Source organism: Equus quagga, chromosome 1 (genome assembly GCF_021613505.1).
Source record: "Equus quagga isolate Etosha38 chromosome 1, UCLA_HA_Equagga_1.0, whole genome shotgun sequence".
Lineage (NCBI taxonomy): Eukaryota > Metazoa > Chordata > Mammalia > Perissodactyla > Equidae > Equus > Equus quagga.
The window spans coordinates 94,936,652-94,954,542 of NC_060267.1; the positions used below are offsets into that span (position 1 = coordinate 94,936,652).

The 17,891-nt window shown below is 56.3% G+C and overlaps 2 protein-coding genes across 6 annotated transcripts; one reads left to right on the top strand and one right to left on the bottom strand.

Moving 5' to 3' along the window:
- The first annotated feature begins 203 nt into the window (after positions 1–203).
- PPP1R26 (protein phosphatase 1 regulatory subunit 26) lies at positions 204–8,307 on the top strand. Of its 5 annotated transcripts, none has more exons than XM_046669077.1 (2): positions 204–551; positions 1,620–8,307. In XM_046669077.1, the coding sequence occupies exon 2, from the start codon at positions 3,045–3,047 to the stop codon at positions 6,675–6,677; it is 3,633 nt and encodes a 1,210-aa protein (XP_046525033.1). In that variant the 5' UTR covers positions 204–551; positions 1,620–3,044; the 3' UTR covers positions 6,678–8,307. The 5 variants fall into 5 exon arrangements, with proteins under 5 accessions (XP_046525033.1, XP_046525040.1, XP_046525054.1 ...); XM_046669084.1 differs by having other exon boundaries at positions 2,561–8,307; XM_046669098.1 differs by having other exon boundaries at positions 2,722–8,307.
- A 4,754-nt stretch (positions 8,308–13,061) lies between these two features.
- On the bottom strand, positions 13,062–17,823 carry PIERCE1 (piercer of microtubule wall 1). The gene is given in 4 exon segments (XM_046654340.1): positions 13,062–13,507; positions 15,767–15,845; positions 16,868–16,953; positions 16,955–17,823. Coding segments are annotated over 4 exon segments (411 nt in total). The 5' UTR covers positions 17,012–17,823; the 3' UTR covers positions 13,062–13,318.
- Between the last annotated feature and the right edge of the window lie 68 nt (positions 17,824–17,891).

The window sequence follows — 17,891 nt, forward strand, 5'->3', positions numbered from 1 at the left end:
TGAGGCCCGGCGCCGCGGCTTCCGGCCCGCCCGCTCCTCCCTCGCCGCGAGAAGGCGGTGCAGCCCTGCCCGGCGTGGCTTCGGGGAGGGTCCCGGAGCGCCGCCCCAGCCCCCGAGCCCACGGACCCCAGAAACATAGCCTCGGGGGCTCCGACCTGCGTGGAGGCCGCGGCCCTTCCCTGCGAGAGGTGCTCGCCCTTACCTGGCCTAGGACAGGCCCTTGGCAGGATCAGCACTGGGGGCGAGGGCCCCCAGGCAGGGACAGCCTGTGCTCAGGGCTGAACGGTCAGGACAAGGTCAGCAGCGAGGGACTCGCCTTGCCTCCAGCCCCCCGGGCGCAGGCAGTGGCACCGCAACTTTGCTTGGGGGACACGTTGCTGCGGTATTGTCAAGAGTCACCCTCTGGCAGGCCAGGGCCCGGATTCGAGCCCACGCCCACTTCAGGTTGGCCAGACAGGGCCGTACTGCTGCCCGGCAGTCCTGGGCCAGGCTGCTTCCCCCACGTACCCCGACCCTACCCCCTGAGCCTCGGCGAGACCCCCACCCAGGAGGTAAGGACCGGAGCTGAACTGATTTTTGGTGAAGAGAGAAATGGACGCGGGGGCATTTTGTGCCGGGAGCCAGGCTGTTAAGATGGTACGGTTTTGTCCTCCCCTGAGGTTGGTGTCTAGACTGAGATGATGTCCAGGTGCCCTCCACGTTTTAAATTGTGGCACCGCGTGGCCTTGGTACAGGGTTGAGTGTCCCCACAGCCACCCTCCAGACCTGACTCCTTGGCTCTCGGGGCGCAGGGCGCAGTTCAAGAAAGTCGGAGCCCCTGGCTTCAGCTCGCAGTTCTGTCCAAATACAGTTTAGGGGCGTTTTCCAGAATGATTCATCTCATGTCGTTGATTGTTTTAAAGCCACAAGCGTCGCTGGAGACGCCCTCTGAATTTTTAACCTCGTTCTTTCACTAGGTAATTTGACAGTTCAGACAACTTTGCTAGGAGTCCACGCTCTGTCTATAGTCATTGAAAAGCCGTGAACACAGTTCACAGAGTTCAGTGTTTCCCTTCCCTGGACCTTGCTGCCTAGTGTGGGAATCTCTGCGGCCCAGTGCGAGCATGGCCGTCCCTCGGCCCACATTTTGAGATAGAGTTGTTGTCCGAGTTCATAGTCACGATTTAGACCCTTCACAGCCCGAGGCCAACACAGACGTCACATCATCTCTGTAATTTTGCTGAGGCGGTTTGAAGGATGACAGCAGCAGAATGGGCGCAGCCCCCTAGCCAGTGAAGGAACCGCCACCACTTATGTTGGTCCCCACTGCTCTGTGACAGTGGGGGAATGTCGCCGAAGGGCGATGCTAGGGGAGAGATTATGAGCTGTAGTGGGAGGCCAGAATCTGAGGACTGGCGGATGGCTTCACGTTCTTCTCCCCATCCCCATCCTGAGTGTCAGATCTGTGGCCCAGCGTAGTGGTAAATTAGTTGTGATTAACTATATTTGGTCTCAGGGTAAGTTCTTCCAAATTTTAATTTTGAGCCCTTAAACAAATGCTCTTTCTTTCCAAAAAAATACTGATTAGCTGTAGCTTTGGCCTCTGAATTAGGTGTCTCTGATTCTCTTAATCCTGGCAGTCAAAAGTCTACTTAAAAAGTGGGCAAGGATGCTATGGAGTATCACTGGAGCGATGAAGACCGAAGCTCTGAAACATTTTGCAAACATTGCTGAGTTGTCCAACTGAAACCAGACTGGAAAAGAATTTCAAGTAATTTCAATAAATTCTTTCACATTTTAATTTCACTTCTTGAGCACAAATCAGTCACAGCAAATGACTTGCTTCTGACTTTGTCACGCCCTCTGGTTAATGCTGGTCACACCTGTTTGGGCATGCCTGTGCCTAGGTGGCCGAGCCACGCTTTCTTGGAAAGGACTGTGGTGTGTAAACACAAGACTATGTGCTTGTCAGGAAGGAGGCTCCTGGTAGAGAAGGATCTGGGTCGGAAGCAGAGCAAATACACAGGCCAGTTCCAGCCCACCCACTGAGGTTCCAAGCGTGGTGACGGCCTTACCGGGCACCGTTTTTGGGGCGGAACTCCATCCGTGCTTCAGGGCTCGCCTCTTGCGTCTCAACTGCTTTGCCTTCCAGTGTGGAGGGTGCTAGGGGGTCAGAGAAACGTGAAGAATAAAGCTGTACGATGCATCTTGTGTTTCTCTGACTGACTGTCTGCAGTCCGCGGTGGGGTCCTCTCTGCGGGGTCCCGGCTTTAGTGTAAAGGCTGTTTGCGAGCAGGTGTTGAGTGTTCCCAGGACCGGCCCAGCAGCTCTGCTGACGCAGCCGCATTTGCTCTGAGATACGGAAACTGTGGAGTAACCACACAGGATGAAAAAGGGCATGTGACTGTGTTTGGGGAAACTTTTAGGCTAATTAGCTAAAAACAATGATATGGGCCCATGAGACCATATGGCAAATATACATGTGACGTTTTTCAATCAAAAGGCTTTGGTACAACTGACTCTTTGAAGATGTTTGGGGAGATAATTCTTGAATTGCTCATCATGTAACTTTTTATTTCAGGAGTTTGTCATTCACGCCAAGGACGACCCTGCCTGTGAAGTCTCCCCAAGCCCGGGTTCATGACAGTCGTTCACTCTAACCTGCAGTGAAGCATTGGCAGACCATCTCATCGGCCCCCTTGACAACCTTTCAGGGTAAATAAAACCTCTCTTCTCTTACAGACAAGACAGAGGCCCAGAGCAAGAACGCAGTGCAGGGGAAGGACATGCGTGTGTGCTTCTGTGCGAGCATGGTGCGAGGCGGCTCGGAAGTGTTCTAAGTGAATCTTCACAGCAGCTGAGAACGCTGAGGCCCAAGAAGCACGAGTAACCGGCCCAAGGGCCCCCAGCTGGCTGGGCTCTAACAGACCCACTGCTGCTCCGGGGCCGTGTACGCTGTTAACCGACAGTAGCGTGATACCAACGTGCGCTCTCTCCTCCCAGGATGTAAAAGGGGCAGGAAAATAAGGACTCGCCTTTCTGCACGGCCCTCCCCGTCCGCTAGAATGTTTCTCATGAACGCCCCTCCTGTGGTTGCTCTCCAGTCGAAATGGGAGGCCTTTGGCCCACCCGGGGGCTTTAGGTTCCCTGGGTGCTTCTCAGAGCCGAGAGAGGGCGTGGCGAGAGCGGCGGTGAGCGCCGAGGTGCAGATGATCATCAGCACGCTGCAGCGCGACCAGGCTGCCCTGGGCATGAGTGCCGAGCATGCCCTGCAGAAGAGCCAGAGGGCAGACAGAGGCCGAGACACGGGGCGGGCTGCCAGCCCCGCCTTCGCCACCTGTGGGCTTGCTGCTGATTTTGACCCCAAGGGGGAGGAGGAAACCACAGACTTTGGCCCCTTGGTGCTGGATTCAGACAGTGACGACTCCGTGGACCGAGACATTGAGGAAGCCATCCAGGAGTACCTCAAGGCCAGGAGCGGGGCCACCCAGCCGCCTGGGGCCGCCGCCGGGGACACACAGTGCAAACCAGAGCCTCCTCAGAGCAGCGGCCCCACCACCCTGGGTCCCCTAAAATCTGTGCCTGGCTCCGGAGGCATCCCCGGAGGTGTCCCTGGCAGCCACGGGGGCAGCAGCGAGGACCAGGGCTCCGCCTCCCCCGTTAGTGTGAGCAGCGATGACTCCTTTGAACAGAGCATCCGGGCCGAGATAGAACAGTTTCTGAATGAGAAAAGGCAACACGAGACCCAAAAATGTGACGTTGCCGTGGATAGAAAACAAGACCCCAATGACAGTTTGGCAAAATTGGCGTTTAGATCCAGCAAAGAGCCGGTTGTCAAGGCCCCTCGGCAGGATCTGACGGGAGCTTGTAAGGAGTTTGTCTTCCGGAAACCTCCCAGGTTCGCCAAGGTGAACACACAGCCCAGGGGCCTCAGGTCTAAGGTCACCCCTGAGCCCGAGGGCTTGGGTGGCACGAAGCCAGCAGCCCCCAAGCCGGTCACTGCCTGCTGCCCTTCAGAAGCAGCCCAGAATAAAGGAGGAGCCAAGAGGAACGTCGGCCCCGGAAGGAGGGGAAGGCGAGTCAAGAGCACAGCCCTGGTGCATGACGCATCTGATTCCAGCAGCGACGACGGCATCGAGGAGGCCATCCAGCTGTACCAGCTGGAGAAAAGGAAGGAGGCAGGCGGGGACCCCCTGCAGAAGGTGCTGCCCGGAGAGGAGAAGGGGCCGGACCCTCCCGCACACAGCACAAGCCTCTCCACAAAAAGTGCCTTGCCCGAAACCCACAGGAAAACACCAAGCAAGAAGAGGCCGGTGGCCACGAAGGCCGTGGACCTCGGCCCAGGTGGCCTTGACCCTGACCACCCCTGCAAGCCACCAAAGGAAACCAAAGCTGCACCCCCAGTAAACACCACTGCCAAAAGCGAGCCCATGGACCGGTCCTCATGCCGGGCAGACACGTCCGCCGAGCTGATGTGCGCCGAAGCAATCCTGGACATTTCCAAAACGATCCTGCCAGCCCCCAGGGAGGGCAGTGACAGACCCTCGTCCGCCAGCCCGCTCTTCCATCCCCCAAACGTGCCTTCCCGCTCCGACGGCGACAGCAGCTCCGTGGACAGTGACGACAGCATCGAGCAGGAAATCCGGACGTTTCTGGCTCTGAAGGCTCAGTCGGGGAGTTTGCTGACCAGAACAGAAACCTGCCCGTCGTCCACACATTGCCCACTGCCGTCGCCTGGCCCCAATGGCCAGGCTGGTGGCCTCAAGACCCCTGTCTCTAAAACCCTAGACCTGTCACTGGGCTGCAAAAGAAAACACAGAGGAGGCAGCAGCACTGTGCAGCCGTGCGCACCCAAGAAAACAAGGGAAGTGGCGAAGGAGGGTGCCCAGGACGTTGACCACAGCCAGGGGAAGATGCAGCCCAGCCAGGAAAAAGCCAGTGAGGCCCCCGGAAGGGAAGGCGAGTCCAGAGGCCAGCCTCTGCCCTGCAGGACCGGCAGGCTGGGTGAGGAGCACGTGGCCCCGGATGCGAGAGGCGGCGTGTCACCAGGCCACAGGAAGGCGGCCGAGGCAAGGCGCGGAGAGGAGAAACAGAGCTCCGACGACAAGAGCAGCTCGCTGGACAGCGACGAGGACCTGGACACTGCCATTAAGGACTTGTTACGGTCCAAGCGGAAGCCGAAGAAACGGAGTAAGGACCCCAGAGCTGCGAGCAAGAAAAAGGTCAGGTTCAGCACCACCGAGACGCAATTCCTGGATCAGCTGGGCGGCTTCCAGAAAGACTGGAAGGACAAGAGCCCACACTTGTTGAAAAGCTGCCTCTCAAAGCCCAAAAACGATGGCCAGGAGAGGCCGGCAAGGAAGCCCTGGGGCGTCTTCTGCAGAGAAACGGAGAGAACAAAGGCCACGGGCGCCAGGCCCGGGGACGCGCCCCCCGCCCTCCGGTTCCGGAGGAGAGCCTCCGAGGCGGCTTTGTTCTGCAGCGAAGCCGAAGCCAGTGGACTCCAAGGGCCGGCCCCCAGCCCCAGTTCCCTCTCGGACGACAGCAGCTCCGTGGACAGCGACGACAGCATCGAACTGGAGATTCGGAAGTTTCTGGCCGAAAAGGCCAAGGAGTCCGTGAGCGGCGCTGAAATTCAAGGAGGGGACCTGTCTGCTCCAGGCCCCGGGGCCAGGCCTGCACCAGAGCTGCCAGGCAGGAGGGGGCCACCCGCTGCCACAGCCCCACCCGGCGTGTGCACACGCAGCCAGCGGGCCGCGGGGAGGCCCTCGGTCCCCAGCGGGTGGAGCAGCCCCCGCGCCGAGCAGGCCGGTCTGCCTGTGGCCCTGGCCAGAGCAGAGCTGGCCGCACCCAGGAGCGCCGGCGGCACTGTGTCTGCCAGGGGCTCGCCAGCCAGTCGGAGAAGCACGCTCGCTCACAGAGACCAGAGCCCGCGGGGGCCCGAGCCTGCTGCTGCAGACGGGGCTTTCGGGCTGCTGCCAAGCAGCACGGAAGCCGGCTCCCAGGCCGAGGGCCCCGTGGGTGCCTTTCCCGGGCCCCCTCGAAGCCGAGGCCCACTGACTCGGAACCCGGGAGCCAAGAGGGAGGTCCCCCCGGCCAGCCTCACCCTGCCATGGGGTGACTTCGCCCCCCAGAGTCGACCACAGAGCACGTGGGCCCTGAGCCCGGAGGGCAGAGGGGCAGTGTGGAAGGGCGGCCTCGGGAGCGAGCGGGAAAAGGGGCCGCAGGGCCAGAGCTCGGCCGGCCTCGCCCTGGACCCCAAGAAAGGCCTGCCCTTCGCGGGCTTCGCTCCGCTACTCTCCACGCAGGCCTTCCACTTTGGGAAGAGCGTCTCCTGGGGGGGCAAGCCGGCCGGCCTCTTCAGCGGCCCCCTGAGCCTGCCCCTGCAGGGCCCCTCCTTCTCGGCCTTCCGAGAGAGCCCGGCCGGCCGCGGCCCGCTGTTCGGAGGCCCGCACTTGCTCCTGAAGAAGGAAGGCGGACACTGGCCGAGCAGGAGGTCCCAGGCGGGGCTCAATTTGCACAACAGGAGGAGCTCGGGTGCAGAGGAGAACCTTTTAGACCTGCGGTATAGACGGAGGGTGGTGGACAGAGATGATGAAGACCCGGAGGCCTTGGGCAGCGACGCCAGTGAATGCAGTGACACCTCCGTGGAGGAGGGCGGCGGCCCCTTGGCGCAGGGCAAGGTCCTCAAGCTGTGAGGACGCTTCCTGGTCCACGGCGCGTTCGTGGAAAGCACACACATGTGCGTGCGTCCATGTGTGGAGACGCTGCTGTGACCAGGAGAGGAGACTGGAAGGCACTCTACATGGCCCTGTACATATGTACACTAACATGAAACGTTTTTATTTAACACACGTGTCCTGGTAAATATGATTTTTGTAGCTTTTTTGTAAATTATTTAAAGTGTTGTAAAAAATATTTTTGGAAAATAGAGTTGTCCGGTTTTGTAGGGCGTTCCTAACCGCAGTTCCCCTGTCTCCGTGCAAGTCTGGGTTCTGACCGGCACGGCCCGAGGCTGAGGCTCCGGGTTGGGCGCCGGTGGGAATGTCCAGTTGTGCCTGCAGCTCAAGCCTGAGGAAGGCAGCAATTGATGCCCCCTCGCCCCGAGAGTCACCAAAATGCCCCCCAGGGTCTCTGTTGGGACATTTCTGGACGCACTTCTTATAGAAAGGACCCCCTGGTCCCAAGAGGCCAGAGCATGTCTTCTGAACACTGCAGTCACAGCCTTCGACTGCGAGCTGTCGCAAAGCACAATGGCCAGCACACTGACCGCTCCTGTTGCCTGTAGAAAGCCCTGGGGAGATCTCGGCGGCAGGTCCCTCCAGTCTAGTCCTGAAGCCCCTACTGTCTACGTCCAGTCCTGGTCAATTGCTCCATGATTCTAACAGCTCAGTAAACCTCTTTTTATATGAGAGCTACTGTTCTTCATTTTTAGTCACGGTTCTAAAAGGTAACAACCTGTGCGTTTGAAATGTTCTTTTCTTGTTCTGTGCCAGCGAATAAGCAGAGTGGCTGTACGAGTTTTGGTGCCCAGACACCTTGAGCGCCGATGGCGTGCAGAGCCCGGTATCCTCCAGGGAGGGGAGCCAGTCGGGGTGTGCTCCAGCAGCTGAGCAGATGCTGCGGCCGGCTTTCTGAGGGGCTGCCTCCCCGTGTGCAGGACGAGAAGGACCGTTTCCCACACTTGGGCCTATTTTCCCTGCTCCCGTCCTCTCCCAGGGCCCTCAGGGTCTGAGCACAGAACAGGAGAGAGCAGAGCGTCCTGTGCCTTCCGCCCTGAGGCTGCTGTAGAGACATGGACACCTGTATCTTGGGGGCTGGGGGCTGGTCACTGACTGGTCACAACGTTTACATGCAACTGTCCGGCACACTTTCACCCGTTGTCCAGTTTCACGACTCGCCGTTTCAATTTAGCCATGACGGGCCTGGAGCAAGGATTCTTTGCAGCGAGTGCAGTTGGCATTCTCACTTGCAAGTGACTTTTCTACACATTGTGCACCCCTGGGCTTTACCAGCAATTCACTTGGGTACCCAAATGCAGACATGCACCGGCGCCCACAGTCAGTGTCTGCTGGGTCGGACGCTGCGCCGAGGGGCCCTGTGGACTCCGGGACCGTCCAGTGCCTGCATGATGTGTGTTTGATATCTCTGTTGTTGAATATTTGTTCACATAAGTGCTTCCAGGAAAAACAATTCATGTAACCCATGCTTTAAATTTTATTTAATTTTTAAGGAGTGCTTTTAACACTCGAAAACAAAAATCAGCTTGTTTTGTATATAAGAACTGTTTTTTTAATGCTAATAAATCCAGCGCTGCTCATGAATCAGTTTATGCAGTTTGTCCTCTGCACAGTGGCCTTGGCAGGAACTGACGTGAGAACCCAGTGCCTGGGATCTGCGGGGTCCCACGTCGCCACCAGTGCGTCTGGCCCTGAGCACCTCTCGGCTCCTGCTGCCCGTCCCAGTCTCCCCCACACCGGGACCCTTCACACTTTCCCCTCTTCCTGCCTCCCAAGTTCCCGTGGCCTCTGCGACACGAGCCCCGTTCCCTGTGGTTCCTGGGCACGCAGGACAGCCTCCCGCATGCTGCCTTCCATCAGCTCTGGTTAGCGTGTGCCGACCTAACACACATGTCCAGGACAACGCACGTGTACACATGTCTGCCTTGACGTGCACAGCAGTCAGCAGGCGGCTTACGTTGGCGGTGTATGATTCACTTACTGCAGAGAACGCTCCAGGAGCCTGCCTTCCTCTTCATGGGGCATGCTGGTCCATTGTGAGCTTACGAAAAGTGGTGTGTCCTGACTGGGGTGGACTCAGAAACGCCCAGGTGTCCACGCACATTGGCGGCAGCGTGCCCTCCCATTGAGCACTCTGCCCTGCTGCCTGTGGGGTCTGGCACTGTTGTCCCCAGCGAGACGCTGAGCAAACTCCCCTCCTGCTTGGGGTTAAAATGCAAGCCCTGTGCAGAGTCTCCTCTTGGAGACCGTGAGCCTAGGGCACCGGAACCTCCTCTTTTTGTGCCTTCAGCAGTAGTTTGGCGCCTTTAAGCATCAGCTGAAGGGTGCTTCTGTTCATACGTGCCTTGTTTCACAAACGGGACAGAAACTTGATTGTGCCGCGTCATCCCTGGGCTTGCCGACAGGCCACGTTGTGGGACGGCTTTTACTTCTGTACCCCACACTCCAGTTGGACTCTGCATGTGCTGGGGCCAAGGTCAGAGGTTCCCCTGCACCCTCTCTGGAAAGGGGGCTGCAGCGGGAGTGCTGTCGAGGAGCGATGGCTGGCTGCACGTTGGCAGCCCCATGCAGCACCTCCGCGGACCCAGCCTGACCACGCAGCCACGTATCACAGCATCCTGGAGCTGCTGCGTGAGACACAAATGTGCACCCACTTGTGGAAGGAGAGTCTCGGGTGGACGATATGTTGCTAAATCCAGCTGTCATGAGTAAGCCCTAGAGACAGGCCCCACCCAAGGGCCCCCGCACCTCCCAGGGAGTGGGGGTGGTGGGTGTGTGCCTGGGGCCAGGGCTTCATTCCATTTAATGCAAAGAAGGGGAAGAGGCCTGACTTTAGGAGCTGTCTAGTGCCCTGGCCTAGGGTGTCCCGGGGCCACAGTGTCTCTGCAGCAATTGCCCCCTTTCCCGGAAGAATGAGTGTGTTTCAGAAGTCCCAACAGAACAGGAACGTGAGTGGGGAGAGGGAAAAAGCCCGTGGTGAATGTTCGATGTTCACCAACCACATCTCCACAGAGAGGAGGGTCTTCCGTGGGGGGAGTCCTTCTCACTCTTGCTCAGAGTCTGAACTGTCAGATGGCAGGTTTTTCCAACCTGAGATACACTTGCCGTGGGAAGTCAGGCAATAAATTTAAATACCAGCACCTCATCTCCTCACATGAACGTATAAGAGGTATTGCCACCCTGCTGCCCCCTCCCCGAACTTAACTGAGGGGCCCGTTTAGGGCGGGTAAAGAGCACAGATCCTGTGGTCGGTATCTGCAGACCACAGCCGGGTTCACGCCAGGCCAGGCTGCTGGGGACGGGGACCGAGCAATGGTCGCAGAATGTCTACGGCTCCTGGCATTTCGTGTGCTGGACCTGGAGACTTTTTTTTTCAATGTCAATATATTTTACTGTATATTTGAAACTGTTTATTCTAATTGACTACAGTTAAAAGGTGACTGATAAAAATAAAGAAATGTAAACAAAAATATACTTCGAGTGAGAAGTTAATGGTTTTAAGCCAACCCAGCATCTCAATTAAGCGATTAGGAAAGTGTTATGAAAATTTACTTTTCAGCGTTTCATTTCAGAGTGGAATAAAAAGGCCAGATAAAGCAAAGACCTGCTCACGGACAAGGAGACGTTTCAGGAATTGCCGTGCGCTTTATTAATACTTGGTGGAAACGGTGTTTGTCACGCTAAATGCTTCCCTCGCCTGTTCTGTAGCTGTTCTAATGGGATTCACGACTGAAAGAACCAAGTGCAAAGGTCAGAATGGTGACGGGGTGTCATTTTCCTTCCACTTCAACCATCTGTTCCGTTCGCCATAACCAGACGCAAAGCAGGTTCTCACAGTGCTCACTTAGACCTGTCAATCTAAACTTTTCTTTTCCCGTCAACACATAAAGATCCCAGCTTGAAAATATGTTAAAAAGATAAAGTTCACGAAATTTATAAATCACTGGAGATCCTGCATGACTTGTGCAAATACGTAGAAAGTTAGGGCCAGGTCTGTGGGGTCAGAGACTGATGACCTCGCCCCTCCCAGGACATCCCCCAAGGCGGGTCGAGCCCAGGACCGGCCTCGGGCGCCTCCTTTGGACCCTAGTTTTCCCATCTGAAAACAGACGTACAGAAGTCTGACTCACCCTAGGACATCAAAGCCCTTTGAAAACTTCAAGACGGCAGACGATGGAGAGGAGGACGGCCACCGCGCACGGCTCCCGGGGCCCAGGCGCCAGGACACGGGGATGGCAGCTTGAGCCGGAGACGGTCACTGAGTTCCCGGGAAGATGGGCATGTATGCAGCAAAGGTATTTCTGTTTTCCATCTTTGCAGACACTTATTTCATGTGGAATAAATGCAGAGTCTAACTTTACATCAACTCATCAGCAACTGTTGCAGAAGCTGCAGTTTATTGGCTGCGGCCCACTAAGGCACTCGCTGCCTGATTATGGTGCCGGAATTAACTTCTCCGAGCCCAGCGAGCTTGGCATCTGTTTCGTTGGTCAACTCGGGCTAGACTGATGCCCCCAGCCCGAGCCTGGATAGCGCCCACAGCAGAGAACGGGGGTCTTGTCCGGGTTCGTGGCCTCTTGCGTGCCTTTGGCTCCACGGAAGCTGTCTCCTTGCACCGGGCAGGTGCTCAGCTGCTCTGAGTCAGGAGGCGAAAACAGTTATTCGGCCTGATGGCTTTATCCTCCATGGCGCTGTTAACCTGCCCCACAGTCAGCTGCCAAGGGAGGAATTCAGTTGTTTTGGTGAGTTTGGTTGATAAGGCGTTCTTTTTCTTTTTTTTTTTATTTCAACAGAGGCCAAACAGAAGGATTCTTGGTATTTTGGGCAGAGTGGTTTTTGTTTGTTTGTTTGTTTTTGCTGAGGAAGATTCGCCCTGCGCTAACATCTGTTGCCAGTCTTCCTCTTTTTTGTATGTGGGTCGCTGCCACAGCATGGCCGCTGACAAGTAGTGTAGGTCCAAACACAGGCCGCCAAAGCAGAATGCACCAAACTTAACCACTAGGCCACACGGCTGGCCCTGTATTTTGGTATTTTTAATGAAGCGTTGTAAAAACTAATTTTCAGTTTGATGCCTGAAATCTCTGCTGGTTTTCCAGCTAAGGAGAAGGACGTTACAGACACCTCTCTTCAGGCTCAGCTTTGTGTCTTTTTATTAAGGATATTGATTTTCGGGCTGGCCCCGTGGCCGAGTGGTTAAGTTGGCGTGCTCCACTGCAGGCGGCCCAGTGTTTCGTTGGTTCGAATCCTGGGCGCGGACATGGCACTGCTCATCAAACCACGCTGAGGCAGCGTCCCACATGCCACAACTAGAAGAACCCACAACGAAGAATATACAACTATGTACCAGGGGGGCTTTGGGGAGGAAAAGGAAAAAAATAAAATCTTAAAAAAAAAAGTATATTGATTTTCTCTGGAAACCATTTCCACTGCAAATTGGACATTAAGAATGTGGCCAAAATGTTTACTTTTGTGTATTAATAATAAAATGTTTATAATGAAGAAATAACCCATCATGGTGTTTAATTTCTCCCCAATTTGTATGTGAGTAAAATCTCTTTGGGTAAAATCTCTGTAAACAAGGTATCATCAATGGTCTGCAACAGTGATTTCTTCCGTCTGGTTTCAGCCCTTTCCAAACGCCCTGCAATGAGCGCGTCTTGCTCTCATGAAGGAAGTGGGGAGTCTATGTCTGAAAGATGCAGGCTGTCACAGAGAACTGTTCTTCTTAAGGACCCTCGAGACCACAGTGAACACTGATTGAGGACTAACCACTTAGAGATAAAAATCCACTTAATGGAGTTATTACCCCCACCTGAGAAAAAGGTTATTCCCTGCCTGCTTTTTTTTCAACTTTTTATTGAAAATTTAAAGTGAACACAAAGTGGAGAACTCCCATGCACACACCGCCCCTTCCACACGGGCCACCGTGCCAGCCGTGTTCATCTGCTCTGCCTCCCGCCCTGAGCCCTTATTCGTGGCCAGAGGATGTTCACTGTCACTCCACGTGTACCGTCGCCTCATGAATCGGGGTGGGTAGTGGCCCCCGCCTGCCCCAGCCTGGAGTTTTCCTGACGGGGTCTGCTCTCCCCCTTCCTGGCCCAGCCCTGGTCCATGCCCCCCGCAGGGCATCATCCCCTCTGGCCACGGCCTCGTGTGTTTGTGCAGATTTTGGCCAGGGTGCTTTGGAGAGACAGGAAACCTCTCCATAACTTGTCATGAGCATAGAAATGGCTCTCAAATAAAGACGCAGGTGGAGTTATCCAGGCATTCTGGGCATTCGGGCCGCGATGGGGGTCCCCCGACTCACACAGGCCTGCGCCTGGAATACAGATGTGTCAGGGATTCAGGGTGTGGCAGCACTTTTAATGGAAACTCAAGCGTGAGCATCTTTTCCATCTAGATGTAAAATAGAGAAAGCAGGACATTACAGCCCCGTTTGCATACTTTTCTGATCTAGAGAGGAAAAATACTTTCAGGGAAAGCACTGAAGGCTGAAGGCCGCATCTTTACAGTTGGGCAGATTATCAAAGATCCGGGATGACACTTCTCCAGGTGGCCACTGCTGGAGTCAGGACCCGGGAGTGGTTCTCCAGCCGCCCTCAGTGGCAGATGGACGGCTTGTTGACGTTGTAACTGGGGTGGAAGTTGAGCCGGTCGTAGGAGGTGATGTAGTTGTCGGGACCCGTCACGATGCTCTTCTCCATGAAGACGTTGAAAGTATTGTTCTGGAACATTCCACCTGCTGCAAGTTGTCTGGAAAATTTATTCGAATTTGGATAAAATACTTTCTGGAAGTGAAAAGGGAACACAAGGATTAATGATGTATTATAATACTCTTCCACAATCAGTCGTTAGGTATTTTTGGAAGAAAAATAAGAATTTGTAAGGAAATGTCATCTCCATTCCTAGGAAGAGAGAAGCCAAGTAGGCAGGATGGCCTGGTTGGCCCCGGAGCCTCCCGATTCATGCCTGATGTCCGGGAATAATTACTGATCATGCGTTCTTTCACATGGAGAGAAGATCGATCCCCTGGGTGTGCTTATGAACATTCACTTGGGGTCAGGCCCAAAGCTCCCCCCCGTTCTGCTTTTACCCACTGTGACACTAGGGCCAGTTACTGGACCTCTCTGAACTTCAGTTTCCTCTTCTGTGGAAAAGAGAGAACCTCACCATCAGTGGGCTGCGACCTTGACCAATATATTAGAATCCTCTGTAGGTCCTGAAGGAAATTCCGATGCCCACACCCCACCAGCCAAGGGGTCTGGGGAGGGGCGGCCCTAGTGAGAAAAAGGTTATTCCCTGCCTGCTGTTTTTCTAACTTTTTATTGAAAATTTAAAATGAACACAAAGTGGAGAACTCCTATGTACACACTGCCCCTTCCACACGGGCCGCCGTGCCAGCCGTGTTCGTCTGCTCTGCCTCCCCGTAGCAAGGTGGGGGTGTGGGGAGGACACAGATGAGGCCACGAGTGTGTGCAGGCACCCAGCAGGAGGAATTAGTCCAGCAACACAGCATCATCAGGTGACCCTGAGATTTCGGACCTCAGTGGCCGGGGCGGCTGCCAGACATGTGATGCTGGACTGGGAACTATGCTTAGGGCTGCCTCGTGCCAAGCAGGTCGCCTGGCGTTCTGTCTCCTTGGCAGGAAGCAAGTGGAGAGAGAAATGGCTTCCGTGCATTTTCTTCAATAGACTCTATCTTTCAGAGCGGTCTAGGCCTCCAGACAAGCTGGGCAGCACAGTACCCCCCCCCAGCCCCCCGCACAAGCACACAGCTTCCCTCGTTGGGGCAGCTTGCATTCATTGGTACATTTGTTACAGCTGAGCCAACATCGATATGTTATTATTAACTAAAGTCCACAGTGTAGTTAGGGGTCACTGGTTGTGCCTACACTCGTGGGTTTGACCAGTGTATAACGACATATACCCACCAGTACAGTATCACACAGAATAGCAGCCTTCAGCATATTTCTCTAAATGCAAACAAAGCATCATTATTTTCTGTTACCACGTGGAAGTAAACCCTCAGAGCTGCTCAATGAGTCTCACAACCACACTCAGGTCAAGAAACTGACAGCCGGGCTCCAGACGCAGGGGGAGAGGCGGCAGGAAGCCCTCCTGACCTCCTCAGGAGCGCCAGGAAGGACCAGCGCGGGGCCAACCCCGCTGCTCACAAGGCGAACCTTCTCTCAAGGTCTTTCTTATAAAAGCCAACGTTGGGACCCATGCTAGTGAGCGAACGTGTTGGTCTTTTCCGTGGAAATACCTCATCCCCAGGGAAAATCTGGAATCATTCAGTTCTGGGAGAGTGACCTTCAGAGGCTCTAGAAACTTCCTAGGTAAATAATCTCCTTCTCATGAGCGCTCTATCTCCCATGCAAAACAAGTAAATAACAATTTTCCAGATCTTTTAAAATGATGAATACTCCAGAAGAACAAACAACAGGACTGTCACCCCAAAGTGGGTGGCCCTTCTGTCCTGGGTACCCAGGGGATGCGTACACTGGCCCCTCTGGCCCTCCAGCTGGACCCAGCAGGGTTGTCCGGGGGTTCTAGGAGGGCCCCCTGGAGTGCGAGGTCCATCTCAAAAGGGGTTGGGGTTCCCCAGAGGCGCAGACTCCTGCATCCACCGACTCGCGACCTGTGCGATCGGCCAGTCGGCCTCTTCAGGTCAAAGGTTAATCTCTCATAAAATACAGTATCATTCCACAAAGAAAACAGTTCTTTATGTATTGCCTCAAAACGTACTGCCTTAAGCCGCAGAAGTTGGTTGTGTGTGTCTGTGTGAACAGGGCCAGCCTTTGGCACGCCACCAGCAAGTCTACCCGCACTTTTTTCATCCGTAAACATTTCATTGCTAAATTCATTCGTTCGTTTATTTCTACCATGCCTTGTTCCAAAAGCACTTGAGGGTACCCTCCCCTTTCGTGATGCTGGAACTTTGGGCCCCTCCCCACCGCCCCATGATGCGTGGCCCTTCTGAGAAGCCCAGGGTTTGGGCCTCGTCCCGGAGACACCGCCTGCACACACGGCCCCCCTTTGCTTACCGGCATCTCATGCACCGTGGGGGCCCGGCTCCCGTAAGTTTGGTTACTGGTCCTGTACACTGAGGCGGGCTCCTTGCTCCTGGGAGATGAGAAGCAGACCCTATTTCCCTTCATTCATCTAACTCTGCCCACGCCACAGCCTTCGAGTCTGGGTGGTGAAGCTTGGTTGGAAACGCCTGGCGTTGCCGATGCGGCCGCGCATGTGGGCTCCCGTGGTGAGCAGGGCTGGCCTCCCCCACCCCTGTGCTCACCTCTGCCCTTGCCCTTCCCCAAGGCAGGCCAAAGCCCTGAAGAGCTCCCAGATGGGAGGTGCCGGCCCTCAGCCGCAGCGGGGCCCGGGCCCACACTGTCATTTCCTGGGTGGGTGGGCAGCGGTGGCTCAGCCTCCAGGCCCTGCCCCCCGAGGCGGCCCCTCTACCTCTGGGCCTCCCTGAGAACACCTCCCTGCGGTCTCTAACAGTGACACTACCAGTCAAGCAGCTTAACTGAGTGGCCTGTGGGTTTAGACACCCCAGCTCTGCTTCACGCTAACTATGAGACCTGGGGCAAGATGCTGACTTTCTCCATCCCAATGGCCTCTCCTGGAAATGAGGACCAGACCAGACCCCACACTACAGAGCTGCAGGGGGACTACAGGAGGGAGGGCGGGGAAGGCACCCCCACCCGACCCCCGTGTCCTAGAGTTTGCAGTCGCTGGAATGCTCACAGCTCACTGACCAGCAGCGTGCCGCCAGAGGTGCTGCCCATTGCCTTCTGCAGAGGGTCCTCTCAGCCTAGACAGGGGAGGAGACTTACCCTGCCCCGAAGCGGGGGAGCTGGGACCAGAGCTGGGTTTTGCGACTTCCCGGAGTGGGAGGGGATGATCACCCACCGCCCCCCTGCACCTCCAGGAGGCCCACTCGCTGGTGTCCCAGGCCTTCCATGTCACTTTGGCAGCTCATTTGGTGGCTGATAGCTGACCCTCTTTGGACCGGGGTGCCAGGGCAGGCTGGGACCTGGGGGACTCTCGCATGCAGGGTTAGATGGGCTGCCCGCTGGACCAGGGGGCCACTCTCGTCTGTGTATGCCAGGTAGACCCTCACGGGGCTCCACCGTCCTCACCTGTAGCCCCGAAACCACGCGGGGTTGTTGAACCTGACCGGCAGGTCCTCGTGTACACAGTAGTAGTCGCTGGTTTTCTCCGGGGGGGGCCTGGGCCTTGGCCTCCACGGGCTCGGCGCACTCTTGGGGGTTCCCGTCCGACATTTCGCCTCCGTCCACCCGAGCTGCTGAGTCGGGGAAGAAAGAGAAGGCAGGAAACAGCCTCTCCGCAGCCGGGGCCCCGCGGGTCGGCGCGGCGTCCTGTTGCTAAGCGACGGCCTGGTCACCTGACCGGTAGGTCGGGTCCTTAAAGGCGCTGCGCCTGCCAGGCCAGGGCTCCCCTGCCGGCCCCTGGGGCTGAAATGGGAGGTCTAGAACCTTCCAGGGAGAGTAAGGAAGCGCCTGGGTTGGCCCGGGATGATGGATTACTTCCTGGTCTTGTGGTGCTGGGTACCCGAGGTGCCTTCGGCGCCCACCCAGCGCGGTCCAATGGCATCTTTCGGTTATCAGCGCTCATCCTGCGCCAGACGCACGCGAACATTTTCTTAAACGCAGAGGAAAGCGGATTCCGGGGCAAATGAGACCCCAGGTGCTGAGACTTCATCACAAATTGCCGGAGTTAAATTTCTCAGAGGCCGCTCGGCAAGCCACGATTTGATCGTACTGTGGCCGCCAGGCGTTCTCCGTGACCCCGGGACATGCCCTAGTACCCGGAGTCTTAATTTAGACTCCAGATTTGCCTAACTTTATGGAGTCTTCCTAAGCCAAATATCGTTTAAAAATTAAAAACGATTTTGGAGAGCGAGACGTTGTATTGGACTGGCCGGACGCGAGGAGGGTCCCCATCGCCCGGCGGGTTCCCGCGGGGACGGCTCGTGGGCCTCCTCGGCCGCCGCGCCTTGTGCAGGGAGGGGGCGAGCTGGGGCGCGAGGGGCCCGCCCTCAGCGCTGTCGCCAGAGTCGGGGCGAGGACTCTGGAAAAGGGGACAGGGCGAGGGGACGTGCCCCGCAGGCCCCGCACTCGCCCCGGCCCGGGCGGCCCCAGG

Excerpts from the sequence above, each read along its gene's own strand:
- PPP1R26 (XM_046669077.1), top strand. The coding sequence starts at position 3,045 with ATGTTTCTCATGAACGCCCCTCCTGTGGTTGCTCTCCAGTCGAAATGG.